The 14,432-nt window shown below is 48.3% G+C and overlaps 2 protein-coding genes across 4 annotated transcripts in view; one reads left to right on the top strand and one right to left on the bottom strand.

Moving 5' to 3' along the window:
- Positions 1-7,985, bottom strand: part of ABCC6 (ATP binding cassette subfamily C member 6) — a 51,702-nt gene extending 43,717 nt beyond the window's left edge. Inside the window, exons 1-4 of one of the 2 annotated variants that reach the window (XM_042921382.1) lie at positions 7,869-7,985; positions 6,181-6,363; positions 3,767-3,892; positions 3,493-3,621 (exon numbers count right to left, since the gene is read on the bottom strand). In XM_042921382.1, the coding sequence (XP_042777316.1) occupies positions 3,493-3,621; positions 3,767-3,892; positions 6,181-6,363; positions 7,869-7,904 (474 nt within the window). In that variant the 5' untranslated portion in view covers positions 7,905-7,985. Of the gene's footprint in view, positions 1-3,492; positions 3,622-3,766; positions 3,893-6,180; positions 6,364-7,479; positions 7,548-7,868 lie in introns of those variants that run through there. The other variant, XM_042921381.1, reaches the window with a different exon arrangement.
- A 2,537-nt stretch (positions 7,986-10,522) lies between these two features.
- The window catches only part of LOC122209455 (nodal modulator 1), a 55,752-nt gene continuing 51,842 nt past the window's right edge, over positions 10,523-14,432 (top strand). For both annotated transcript variants that reach the window (XM_042921305.1, XM_042921304.1), the window contains exons 1-2: positions 10,523-10,768; positions 12,810-12,899. In XM_042921305.1, the coding sequence (XP_042777239.1) occupies positions 10,604-10,768; positions 12,810-12,899 (255 nt within the window). In that variant the 5' untranslated portion in view covers positions 10,523-10,603. The remainder of the gene's footprint in view (positions 10,769-12,809; positions 12,900-14,432) is intronic.

Below are 14,432 nucleotides of genomic sequence, written 5' to 3'. Positions count from 1 at the left end.
CAAGTCCCATCGAGTCTGGCATGGTGAAGTCTGCAGCCAGAGGCCTGTGGGCAGCAGAAGCTGGGCAGGGTGTCTCTAAGGGGAGGAATGGTCATGGCTGAGCAGGTTTCTGAAGCTATGAGCAGTGCCCAGGCAGGGAGCCAGAGCCACAGGGTTTGAAAGCTGGTGACCCCGGCATGCCTGGTGACGCGATTTAGGAACACCCGACCCCCATACTCTGCATGAAATGGGGGGGGGGCATGTGTCTCCCCTTAGGCAGGTGACAGTTGACCACAGCCCCTGGAATGTGAGCAGGGGGGATACTTTTCCTTTCTCCTTGTGCCACGGAGGAAAGCCCTTCTCTACTCCAGCCCCCACCCCAATATCCCATTCTGCTTCCTCATGGCCAGTGTTTTCTGGTTTAAGAGGGAAACTGGTTTGGGGCACCTGGGTGGCTCAGTCGATTAAGCATTGGACTCTCAGTTTCAGCTCAGGTCATGATCTCACCGTTGTGAGATCCAGCCTCCCATGGGGCTTGCGTCGGGCTCAGGCTCACGGTGCAGAGCATGCTTGGGATTTTCTCTCTCTCCTCTCTCTGCCCCTCCCCCGGTTGCGTGCATGTGTGCACATGCTCTCTCTCTCTCTCTCTCTCTCTCTCAAAATAAATAAATAAACTTAAATAAAAAAGAAGGGAACTGGATTTAGTGAGCATTTACTCCACCCTGTGCCTATGCGGAAGTCTTTTTGGGCACTGTCTCATCAAGTCCCTCCCCACTCTGACCCCAGCTGGAGTTTAGCTGGTCTATTTTACTCATGCAGAAACCAAGTTCACAGAAGCAATAGCACCTTGCTCAAGGGCACCCAGATGATCCGATCCAAATCAAGAACTTTTGCTGCCACACCGTGATGGCTTTCGTATCTGCTGCCCCTCTGTCAGACTCCCTTAATTTCTTTTCCCATGCTCAGGTATGTGGTTTATGCAGAAGTGACTCCATTTCAGGCGGTGGGCAGGTGACTGAGGTCTGACCAGTGAGCATGTTCCAGTCCCCTGGCTACTGTGATTGGGTCAGGAATGGACATACGACCCACACTGGGCCAGTGAGAGCTGGAACCATCAGGAGATCTTTCACTGGGGTTGCTGCAGGGGTGGAGCCTAGGTCTAGCGCGATTGTTGGTTCTTCTTTGCCACCCCACTGTTGAACAAGTAACAGGCCAGAACCAAGAGACAGAAGGAGATGGAGATCTATCTGGTGGCATCATCTGAACACTTGGACCAACCGTGCCCAGGAGAGCCCCCATGTAGGAGCTAATGAATTCCTGCATTTTTCCCCCCTTAAGCTAGTGTGAGTTGAGTCTTTGTGGCTTAAAACAAGAGCCCTCGTTTCAAATGGCAGTTCCTCTTCAGGATTTCTACACTCTTTTGCTCTTACTTTTGTTTTCTGAGGTATTAGACAATTTGATATCCCAGCTACATCGTGGCTCACCTTCTCTATATTGCCATTTTTACCACTGTTTCTATTGGGACATTTGTTCTGAATTCGGGGGAGATGGACTTGGGCTCTGCGCTCCTCGGCCATGTGACCTTGAGGAGGCCGCTCATTTCTCTTAGCCTTGGTTTCCCCATCTTTAAAATGGGACTGTGAGAATCTGCCATAGCACATTCTTGTAAGAATCCAATGAAGGCATGACATAAAGTGCCTTTTGCAGGGCCTGGCATGTGGCCGGGGTCACAATATTAATGCGTGGTCACAATATTATTATTTCTGTGCTGCATCTGGCCGCTGGGGGAACCTAGCTTTGCACACATCAGTGGATGGCCTGGGCAGTTTTCCCATCGGTTACAAAGATTACTTTGTGAAAATCTGTCCTTAAGGACAGAATGGTATGTCTCTGCCTTTTCCTTTCGGGAGCAGGACTGGAGCAACCATTTGGCTGGAGAAATGATCTACAGCCCGTTGCAGGGGGTCTCCAGATCTGGGGTGAGCATCCCAACTACGCAAGCACTTTTCAACCGGGGCAAATTTGTCCCCAAGGGACATGTGACAGTGTCTGCAGACACTCTTGGGTTTGACCATCAGGGGAAGGTGTGCACTTGGCATCTAGCGGGTGGAGGCCGGGGATGCTGTTTAACATCCAACAAGGCGAGAACGGCTCCCCCCGCCCCAAAGAGAATGACGTCAAGAGTGCTGAGGTTGAGGAACTGAGGTCTGGGCTATTTCTCTCTTTGCAGGTAAACAGATCCGATGTGTCCCTTAACACGGAACTGCTATTGGCCAGGATGGGAAACCGAAATATAGGGAGGGGGGTGGGGGGAAGGGAAGCCTGGGTAGCTCAGTGGGTTGAGCATCTGACTCTTGATTTTGGCTCAGGTCCTGATCTCATGGTCTTGAGAGTAAGCTGAAAGCACAGTGCTCACTCTCTCTACATAAAATGAAAAAGAAATATGGATGGATATGCAACAATGCGTATTATGTCCAGAGGGGAGCATGGGTGAGGGTAGGTGAGAATGAGGGGAGATGTGCACGCTCATACAGAAAGAGTGTGTTTTGGGAGGTCATTCCACTCACTCGTGTCTCGCACTAGGAGCCTTTTCAAGAACACAAACTTGAGAGAGTAACATGTTGCGGAGACTGTCTGGACATAAGCCTCTATATACTTCGAAGATTCTGGTGGCAGGTGCGGACATCTACTCGTCCTGTGGTGCCCGGGACAAGCCTTGTAAGTCCCCTTGCTTATTAACTCTGCCAGCTACCATCTGGAGTATGAGGTATTAGACCTAATACTAATTAGACCTAATTTTTTTAAAATTTTTATTATTTATTGAGAGAGATTGTTTATTATTTTTGAGAGACAGACAGACAGAGTATGAGTGAAGGAGGGGCAGAGAGAGAGACACAGAATCCAAAGCAGGCTCCCGGCTCCGAGCCGTCAGCACAGAGCCCGACGTGGGGCTCGAACCCACGAACTGCAAGATCACGACCTGACCTGAAGGCAGACACTTAACCGACCGAGCCACCCATGCGCCCCTATGGGGCCACTTTCAAATTTCATCGGGGAAGCTCCTGACGGTGTGAACCAACACTGCACCTGTGGCCAGTGGTGCAAGGGAGGACGTGTGCATGGGTGTGCAGTGTGGGAATGGGCGATGCATGTGCCTGAATCGTGTGGGAGCTTGAAGGCACAGACACACTGGGTGGCGGCAGGTGTGGGTGTGTTTCAGACGGTAGTTGTGTGATGCATGAAAGGTGGGGCACAAAGGGGTGTGTCTGCTGTGCAAATGAAGTGTGTGAGCTAAGTGTGTAAGACCCTGGGAATGAGTGTCCATAAAAACATATGGGATGACGCATACACCTGTGTGAGTGAGTGTGCCTGTGTGTCACTGGAATTTAAGCAACCGTGGTGTGTGTCCCTGTGTAGACAATAAGTCATGTGCGGAAAGGGGAGGAGGAAGGACGGAGGCAGGGCAACCCACGGCCTGAAACTGCCACATCGGTTCCCCAGGCTTCCACTTACCCCTTGCGAGGCCAGCTGGGCAGCACTGGTCGCTGGCAAGAGAAAGCAGAGCAGCCAGTATCCAAACAGCAGCCCCGATGCCCGGACCCCTTTCTTCCTCTCCGTGTGGACCAGGAACATGGCGAAGCTCTGGACAGGAGAGTCACGACAGGCCCCTCAAGGTGGGCAGGGGCAGGGAGGGCGGAAGGGAGCTGTGCTCTGCCCCACACCCTCCACCAGGGCAAGAGAAGCCTCTCAGCCAGGAGCAAGCCCAGCAAGCCTGGGTTGTCCTTACCGTCGTGGTGAGCCACACAGTAGGATGAATGAGGAATTCTGGGGCCTGGGGTGTTCCCCGCTGGATTCTCCAGAGAGCCACAGACACGCTGGACGTGCACAGGATGATGAGGGCAAGCCCAAGCACCTGGGAAACAGGCTTGGCTAGATAAGGCCGGCAGGCAAAAAGAAGGGTGGGGGCAAACCAGACAGGGACCCCATGCCCACCGGGCAGTGGCTCTGGATGAGGCACGGCTAAGGTCCCAACATCATAATTTAACAGTGCCAGTGTGAGAGATGCCGAATAAGAAGCAGGAAGGGGAGCCTTACCTACAGATTCACCTTGACCTGGAAGTGTCCTATAAATAATATGCCCCAGGGACCCAAGCCAACCCAGTATTTTCCAGAATGCGAGGGTAGGGCAGGGTGCACCAAGAGTACGCAGGCGAGGTGCTTTAGGTATGAAGAAGCGCCATGGGGGCGCCTGGGTGGCTCAGTAGGTTAAGTGTCCAACTTCAGCTCAGGTCATGTTCTCATGGTTCATGAGTTCAAGCCCTGCGTCGGGCTCTGTGCTGACAGCTCAGAGCCTGGAGCCTGCTTCAAATTCTGTGTCTTTCTCTCTCTCTGCCCCTCCCCCGCTCATGCTCTGTCTGTCTCTCTCTCTCTCTCTCAAATAAATAAACATCAAAAAAATTTTTAAAAAAAGGGGCTCCTGGGTGGCTCAGATGGTTAACTGTCCGACTTCGGCTCAGGTCACAATCTCATGGTTCATGAGTTCGAGCCCTACATCGGGCTCTGTGCTGACAGCTTGGAGCCTGGAGGCTGCTTTGGATTCTGTGTGTGTGTGTGTGTGTGTGTGTGTGTGTGTGTGTATCTCCCTCTCTCTGCCCCTCCCCCCACTCACACTCTGTGTCTCTCGAAAATAAATATTTATAAATCAATCAATCAATCAATAAATAAGAAGCGGCCTGAAACAACATTCACGCAGGGGATGAAAAAGTTACACTCTCTTCAAGTCCCTTTGACCTCTACTATTTTTAAAAAGTTTTTAATGTTTATTTATTTTTGACAGAGAGAGCATGAGTGAGTGATGGGCAAAGAGAGAGGGAGACACAGAGTCTGAACCAGGCTCCAGGCTCTGAGCTGTCAGCACACAGCCCGACGCAGGGCTTGAACTCACCAACAGCGAGATCATGACCTGAGCCGAAATTGGATGCTTAACCGACTGAGCCACCCAGACACCCGTGACCCCTGCTATAAAATCAAGGAGAAGCTCTGTCAGGACTGGTATGTCTCCAGACCTTTCTCTAAGATGCGGGGATCTCTCTTCTGAATGAGAGAAAGCAGGAAAGCAGAAGGTGGACACAGGTGGGAGAGAAGACGAGGCCTCTGGGCGCATAGCAGGAACTATTACAAGCACCCCACAGTCCAAAGCGGGGCTCCAAGTACTACTGGGGGCTTGGGTTTGACACGCTGCCTATTTGTGTATCCCCTGTGAGCTAAGGATGGTTTTTGACATTTTTCAATCATTGAACAAAACTCAAAAAAGTATAATATGTCGTGATGTGTGAAAATTACATGAAGTTTAAATTTCAGTGACTTTCGAGAAAATGCTATCGAGACACAGTCATGCTTATTTATTTACTGTCGTTTGTGGCTGCTTTTCTGCTGCAATGGCGGAGTAGGTGACATGGAATCCACATGGACCTTCAAAGCCTCAAATATATACTGTCTGGCCCTTTAAGGAAGAGTTCGACAATAGGACAAAAATTAACGAGGTGGTATGGGAAGGACGTTCTTTTTTTTTTTTTCTTTTTTAAATTTAATCCAAGTTAGTTAGTATATAGTACAACAATGATTTCAGGAGCAGATTCCTTAATGCCTGGGAACGACATTCTTGTAGAAGTTTGGAGAACGGGATGGATGAGCAGAAAGGCTCACACTTGGAATGCCTGTGTTTTTGTAACACACTAAAATAAATACAAAAAAATTTTAAGAACTGGTGTTTAGAAATGCCAGTGGGAAAACATAAAAATCAACGCGTACCTGTTCAAAAAATTTTTTAAAGTTCACCCAAGTGTGACCCTAAAATCACCTTGTGTACCCCAGGAGTATACCTCACACACTGTGGGTAATTCCAAGGTATGGTAGTCATAAACTGGCCAGGAACATCTGAACATCCAGATGTGTGTGTTTGCAGATGCGTGGATTTTCATTGTCACCATATCTGTTTGGGGGAATCTGGTTCCACAGAGTTTACCTCTGTAGCCTCTCTGGAGTATTGCTCTGTTTGACTAAGAGGTCCCCGTCTTGTCCCCACCCTGGGTGCTCCTTGAAAGGAGGAGTGTCCACTTTGGGGTCTCCGCCAAGGCTCCAGCCAGCTTCCCACACCTCCCAACCATTGTCTGGTTACAGCCTCCCAGAGGCAGCGGTTACCATTTTGGCCTTGAAGAGCGGGGACATCCGGAGGTAGTTGTTGCCGTGGCGATGGATGTAGAGGAGGTAGATGGGGCCAAGGACCCAGAGGTACATCGGGGGTACCCAGATCCCTGCCGTTTTCAGGAAGCACACGTTCAGTAGGTGGGCAGCGATGGGTTCAGGCTCTGTCCAGTTCCAGACCTGAGGGAACACCGGGGCGACCCTTGTGATCATACAATGCAGGAGTCCCAGATTCACCTGATTAGGGGGCAAGGCAACCATTTGGACTCCTCACATTGACATGAAAATGGGCCCAGCACTCTCTGGAGTACCTTATAAGTCTCAACTGCTTTAATGCTAATAATATCAACCCTAAGAAGTACAGGCAATTATGCTACCGATTTTGCATATGAGGAAGCTGAGGCCCAGAAAGGTTACATAACCTGGGTGATAGTCACCCAGGTGGAAAGTGGTGGTGCTGGGATTTGAACCAAGGTGGCTGGGTCCTGGAGTTGGGGATACCTGGGTTCCAGGATGAATACTGGGTGCAGACTGTCGTTTAAGCCTTATATTTTAAGAGGTAGGTGTTACTGGTCCCATTTCACAGACCAGGGAACTGAGGCACTGAGAGGGGAACAGCCTTCTTCAGGCCCACACATACAGAAAGTGGCAGAGCTAATTCCCATGAAGCCTGTTTGACCCCAAAGCTTGTTCTACAGAGGGTCTTGATCTGTGATTCTTTTTTTTTTTTTTAAGTTTATTTATTGAGAGAGAGAGAGAGAGAGAGAGAGAGAACAAGCACAGGAGTAGGGGAGGGGCAGAGACAGCGGGAGAGATAGAGAATCCCAAGCAGGCTCCATGCTGTCAGCGCTGAGCCCCGGGGCTTGAACCCACGAACCATGAAATCATGACCTCATCCCAAATCAAGAGCCAGATGCTTAATGGACTGAGCCCCCCAGGTGCCCCTGGGTCTGTGATTCTTCTCTCAGCCTCTTGGCTAGCCTTATCAGAACGCTAAAAAAGTCTGAATGGGAAGTTCAGAGAACATGGCTCTTCAGTTCTCTTCCTACTATATTAACAGCCCTCCCTCTCCCACACTGGTTATCTTTCTTCACTGCTCCCCACTTTGCCAATGGCCACCTCTGTGAACTTCAACTTCCCTGTGCCTCAGTTTCCTTTGTTGCAAAGGAGAGGGGTGGTGTTCAGAGAATCTACCTCTAAGAATTGAATTAAATGGGTTGATAGCAATAAAGCACATAGGAGGATGGGGGCACAAAGTAAGCCCTCAATTAATATCAGCTATTACTATTGCCTTACCGGCCCGGCCCCTGAAATCCTGGGAGTTTGCGACCCTTGCTCCCATCCCATGAGCCTCTTTCCCAGAGTCCTTCGCTAAGAGCCTGGATGAAAGAGGAAGCCAGAGAGGTGGGGGTCCTGAAGCTTTATGCAAATAGAGGTCCTGACGCTTTATGCAAATAGAAGTCAAAGCCTGCAGGCAGCTGGGAGGTTGGGAGGCCCCGTTAGTGGTGCTGGGGTCTCTAGGGGCAGGCTCAGTTAAAGGGCCCGCACTTGCCTGCTGTTTGCCTGGGACTTTGGTGGTCTCTCCCCTCCCCGGTATCACCCCCTGGAGAAAGCTGCCGGAGAGACCTACCAAGCCCGGAAAAGAAGAGTGGGGCAGGAGGCGGGGTGGGGGTGGGGGGACTTACCCCCTGCCCCACACAGGGTTCTGCAGCCGCGGCCATCGCGCGCCTCCCGTGCCTGTCCGTCTGTCCGCCCCGCGGTCTGTCCGTCTGTCCCGAGACAGCCTCCTTGCCGCGCTCCGGGTCCTGGAAGGGGCGGAGACTGACAGGCTAGGCTGGGATTCCAGCTCCGGGATCGCCAGGCCCGGGGCAAGGTCCCGCCGCGCGGCAAGGGTGGGGCGGGAAGGGGAGACGAGGCGATTGGAGGGGGCACTCTGGGTGGCCTGAGCCGGCATTGGGGGAGGGGATCTCGGAGCCCCGGAAAGTGCAGTGGCATCCCGATAAAACCCTCCAGTCCCGCAGCAGGTGGGATGGATACTGTCTGCCTGTAGGGTGGTGGGAAGATATTAAGATTACTAATAAAGAGTTTAGCACAGTGCCAAGAACACAGTAAATGCTCAATAAGTTAGCGATTATTAGTATTAGTAATGTTATGTTATCCATAGGTTACTAAGCAGTGGTTCACTGTGCCATTTCAGAAATATAATATGGAAAGATAGTTGCTAAATGCTAAATGAAAACAAGATTATAATACAAAATAGGCTATAATATTTATGCAAAAAAAAAAGTATATTCTTAGGTCGGGGAAAGGGGGAGAAGGAAGTCAAATCTTTGCCTTCCTCTCCTGGGTGTTAAAGCAAGGTGTGTTCCCAGACAGTAGCTCTTTTTGGGAAATCCTTTATGCAACATGTATGCATAGATTTTAAAAATGGATGTGCAGTCCAGCAGTGATCATGGAAATCCTCATTTTTCTTTTCTTTTCTTTTTCCTTTCCTTTTTCTGTTTTCTTTCTTTCTGCCACGAGCATGTATTCTTTTCAAGATAGAAATGAAAAGACAGCTTTTTCAGACAGGCAAACACAGGTACTCAGTTTGGAGGAAGGAGTCAGACTCTATGCATTCTCCACATCGCCTTGTCACTTCTCTGCAGCTCTTGAATGCCACTTCTCGCATGGCCTCCACTGTGTGGGCTCCCCTTTCTTTTGGGGTTTCCCAACCCTGGCCTGGGGCCCAAGTCAGTATGCCTTCAGCGGTCCTCTGGCATGGGTCTTCTGGAAGAGCAGGGACACAGAGAACAAACTCAGTTTTGAAGCTGAGTGTGGCAGGTCTGCTGTTCACATTTATAAATTATGTCTGCTTATTTGAGGTGATCTTGGTGGAGGCTGATGGAAATTAGGGGGAGGCCTCTCTTACTGTGACCCCAAGTGACCCCACCTCTGATAGGCATTGCTACAGTCCTAGTGTTTATTTTATTGTATATGTGAAGATGAATTTGCGGGGAATGGTGGGAATTTTGGGGGAATGGTCAGAAAGTAAGGAAGAACACAGAGGAAATCATTTGGGTGTGCCAAGAACAGAATCCAGTCCCCTGAACAGTACAGGGCTGAATGCAGAGCCCTAAACTAGTCCCTTTCCCCCTCTCAGCCTCAGTTTCCCATTCTGTAAGGTGAGAAGGTTCCATGGGTCAGCATTTCCTAACTGGTGGCTTTCAGCCCCATGCGGATTTGCTAAGACAAACCAGGGACTCATGCTAGGGAGAGGAAAGGGCATCTGTTTCAGTTGTAGTTATAAATACCCAATAAATGAAATAAATATTAAGCTGGATTCTCTCTATAACCAAATAGTTGAGAATTCCACTGTATTTCCAGTGAGAGTGCAGAGTGAGAAACTGAAATCAGATGTGCTCATGACTGAGATCCTTGGGGGATGTATCATTCCATTATAGGACCCATGAAGGTTTTAACCATTGCATGGTCTAAACTCCCTATGATTCATAATTGTATATTGCTTAAGTCTTGGCCACAATGATAAATTCTAGTGGGAAATTTTCTCTTTTACCTGGTTGTTTAGAAATAAAATATAAAAACTATCAAAATAAAGGGCTTGATTCTCTTTTAGGGCAAAATGGAAGAATTCCAATATCAGGTCAGAAAAGCAATTTTTGTCTCTTTTGATGTGGTAACTTGCAGTTAAATTCAGTTTTTGTCATAGTATTTGTATAATCTTGGGGCAAAGCACAACGTGCTGAGATTTGAACTTGTTTTCTGACAAACCATGCTTCAAATCACAGACAATTCAAAGTAAATTAACTGTTTGCATCTCTTGCTTATGGGAGAAAAACCCTCAAGTTTGTTTCTACACAAATGTTCTTAGAACTGGGATTAATTTCAAATACCCTTTTTTTTAAAACATAATGCTGACCTTAAATGGCCTATGTATTGCTTTTTTAAAAAAGTACTGATTATTTATAATGGAAAAATGCACTGACTCAAATTCCTAAACGGGTTTTTGAGATTATATATCACCTGTGAAATACATGTGCCAAAAACAATCGGGGGAGTAGTTGGATACTTAAATCAACAGTCTCTTGTCGTTTCCAGTTTCAGCGATATTGAATTCCAAAGCATAATTCAACTTTGGAGTTTGTGACTGTAATCAGGCACCTTGGCAACTGCACCTGACAGACGGTGCGCGGAGTCCTCCAGGCCACCGTAGGGCACTAATGGTCTGGTTTTGTTGCTGAGCATGCGCTGTAGTTAGCCTGTCTGGCGAGGGGGCGAGGCGCCGGAGCACGCACGCGCAGCAGCGCCGGGGCGGGGCCTGGGCTGTCAGCGGCGGGCAGAGGAGGAAGCAGCGGGCAGCGCGCGGAGCTAGGGGCGGGACCTGGAGGCCTGCGAAGGGTCGGGCGGCAGAGGCCCGGCCATGCGGGCGTGCAGGGGCTTGGGGCCGCCGGGGCCAGTGGTGGTGGTCGCCGCTGTGGTGCTGCTGCTGAGTGGCGTGGGTCCGGCACGCGCCTCCGAGGACATCGTGGTGGGCTGCGGGGGCTTCGTCAAGTCGGACGTGGAGATCAACTACTCGCTCATCGAGGTGAGCGCCCGCCCCGCGGCCGGGGCTGGAGCTCGCTGTGTGACCCTGAGCCAGTTACTCAACCTGTCTGGGCTGCGGTGGCCTCGCCTCAAACGCCAGGCGGTTGCCACCTGCCCCACGTTCTAGGAGTCCTTGCCTCCTTGAAGACTCCGCCCCCCCGCGGGCTCTCCACCATCCCATGCCCTCCCCGTAGCGCTGGGGTGGGGGTTCCTATCGTGGGGTCAGCTACGGAGTGGGGTTGGGGACCTAGAGGTATGTGCCCCACATCTCAGAGCCCCCAAAAGTTCTAATCCACTCCTCGAAACCCCCCAGGGATGCTTTTAGAGAGCACTGATTCCCATCCCAAAGATCCTGTCCGGGTAGATCTCTGTTGGCATCTCTGGGGCTGGGAATATGTGTTTTTAATCTTTCCCGATATCCCCCCACCCCGGGACTCCTTTTCCTTTAAAAATGGAGAGTTGGCAGCTGCCCTGAATGTCTTTCTGGGTAGTTAGTGAAATTAATGCTGGAGATTTGAGCTGAAGTCTTTTTTATTAAGTTGTAAAGCCCCAGGCAGTTACATGATTATCAATACAGTGGCATTATGGCCCAGAAAGCTTTTGTGAAAAGTAAGGTCACTTGTCAGGATAGATGGGAGGGGACCTGAGGGAGGGCTGGCCTCTGTCTTAGAAGGGTACTGTGATGGGGCAGAAGGGGATTGGAGAGAGAGAGAAAAAAGGAAGAGGCTATTAGCTGGCAAAGAGAAGGGACTTTGGGGGGATTAAGACCCCAAAGGCTGACTGAAAGCACATTTGAGCCAGTCCATTGCTGGCAGCTGAAGGGCTGTGGTGAAGGAATGAACCAGTATATTCTACAAATCTGGTTGCTGAGATGGGTTTGGGGAGGGGTAGAAAATAGATTCCACACTCCACTGGGTCGCCCTGGCCTTGTTCCAAATCCCAGCTTTTGTTCTTGTAGGAGGGTGTTGAGACAGAAGCAGAATCCAGCACCATGTATTAACTAAAGAAAATAATTATCACCTTCAAGACCCCTCTGTCTCTTGCTTCTCTGCCAGTTTTGATCCTAAGTCAGGTGTTTAATGAGTCAACCCACTGGCAATGGCAGGGTTCCTAGGGCTCTGCTGGGTGCCCGTGCCACCTCTTGGGTTGCCTACCAGTGTGTGGGCACAGACCAGTTCAGAAGCTGCCTTGCAAGGCTTTGTGCTACTTAGTTTCCTGGGGCTCCAAGAGAAAAGTAAACGCAGAGAGAAGTTAGTACTACCACATAGTAATATAGTAAAATAATAAGAACACTATTTTTTTTTTTTTTTTTTTGAGCCATGCTGTCTGCCAGGTGCTTAATATGCATTGATGTGAGTCTGTATAATCACCACGAAGGGGAGTGGCTCTTTTCGTATTTATGAAGAAACTGGACCTCAGGAGGTTAAATGACTATCACACAGCATGTGGAAAACCCAGATGCTGCTTGAGTGTCTTAAAAGGTTAAGAGATTGTATTTGGAAATGCCCAGGATACAAGAACTTTAGAGATCCCTTGAAAAGACACACATTAAGTGCCTTTTGATTTATTTTTGCCTAAGAATGAAAATAAAAGAGGAAATTAAAAATTCCTAGATGAGTGTTAACTCGCAAATATTGGGAATCATTTGAAATGAATGTAGATCCCTGTCCCCCCACCCAAGACCTTCTAGTTTAGAAACAGAAGTGGGGCTTGGGGATTGCATTTTAATAAGCACCTTATTAATAGCACATTGGAAAATTTGTTTTACATCCATAGAGACAGCCGCTAAAAATACACTGAAAAATATTGAAAAATATGACTTTGCAGGGTAGTCTTTAGAGGGTTTCTAACCTAAAAAATATCTAATTACACTATTTCGTGGATACTTTGTCTTATTTGTCTCTGACCTTAGTGCCTGGTGTTCATCACAGCACATAGTAGGTCCTCAGCAAATGCATATTGGCCAAATGCATTGTGGTGTAATGTATGTAGCTAATTCTCAAAGGGGATATTATGACTTTTCTTCTTTCCTTGCCTTCTAGATAAAGTTGTATACCAAGCACGGGACTTTGAAATACCAGACAGACTGTGCCCCTAATAATGGTTACTTTATGATCCCCTTGTACGATAAGGTAAGAGAGACTACTGTAGTCGTTTATGATCGGAAGTGGTGTGGCCTACAGGACCGCCCTAACCAGAGCAGGCTTTATTTGGCACATGAGCAAATGCTTGTCTCTTTTGTAAATTATAAGTGCAATCTACAGTCCTGGCCAAATTTTGAGGGAGACAATTTATAAAGTGGGTTGATTGAGTACAAACTGAACAGTGGTTCTCAGTGTCTGCAGGGACATCTGCCGATGTCTAGAGACATTTTTGGTTGTGACACCTGTCTGGTGTTGGGGGAGGGCGTCTTTATCTAGTGAGCAGAGGCCAGAAATGAAGCTGAACCTGCTGCACAGGACAGATCAAACGTCAGCAGTGCCGACATCCAGAAACCCTGATTTAATAGAACTCTTTATTTGCAAGCAGCTTAAAATATTGTTTAAAAAAAACTGTGCAAGTGATACTCGAATTTGTGAGCTTTGTGGGAAACAACAAAATAAGGTCTTTAGAAGTATTTGAAGTAAATTTATCCATTTGCCCCCCAATTTCTCATCCCTCTGTAGTGATGACCACTGGTAATAGTTTTGGTGTGTATCCCAAGAGACGGCTTTCTCTGTATTATAATCATAAAGGGGCGCCTGGGTGGCTCAGTCCGTTACGTGTCTGACTTCAGCTCAGGTCATGAGCCCTAGACTTAGACCTCGCGGGTTCGAGCCCCGCATCAGGCTCTGTGCTGACAGCTCAGAGCCTGGAGCCTGTTGGAGCCTGTTTCCAGTTCTGTGTCTCCCTCTCTCTCCGCCTCTCCCCACCGTGCTCTCTCTCTGTCTCTCTCTCTCTCTCTCTCTCAAAAGTAAATAAACATTAAGAAAAAAAATTTTTTATAATTCTAAGGATGCCTACATATGTGTGTGTGTGCATAGACGTGTATCCACACCTACTTACACCCCACCCTCGTTACCCTTCCCATTTCAACGTTTTATTTAGAAACGTAGATTCACAGGAAGTTGCAAAAAATAGTCAGTGTGTACACATAGCTTTGGCTTTGTTTTTTTATATCGGATGGAACTAAACAACACGAATTATTCTGCAGTTTTTGATTTTTTTCCCCTATGGTAACTTCTTGGTACACTTTCAACATCAGCGTGTACAGGTCTACTGATTTATTTTTAATGGCCGCATAGCACATCAGAATCAAATCAAAACTGTAAATTTATGTAACCGTGTCTCTATTGATAGGCGTAGAGGCTTTTCCCAATTTAAAATGTTATAACACAACACTATTCTTGAAATTACATCTTTCACCACAGTATGTAAGGCTGACTTCTATAGGTTGGTCTTAAAATCATTTTTTGTTTGTTTGTTTGTTTTGTTTTTAACTATTCGTATCATTCTCAAGAAAGCAAGGTGTGTGAGTAACATCTAGTTTTAAGAAATGACTTTTGTTCCTAAAGATACACAATGACCCTGGCAACCTTGGACGTAGGCGGGGTTAATAGGAGACTCCATTAGTCGCATGTTTGGCATCAGAAGACAGCGAGTGGCTGAACATAATGCCTTTAGAA

Source organism: Panthera leo, chromosome E3 (assembly GCF_018350215.1).
Source record: "Panthera leo isolate Ple1 chromosome E3, P.leo_Ple1_pat1.1, whole genome shotgun sequence".
Taxonomy (NCBI): Eukaryota; Metazoa; Chordata; class Mammalia; order Carnivora; family Felidae; genus Panthera; species Panthera leo.
This window is presented reverse-complemented; position numbering and strand designations above follow the sequence as displayed.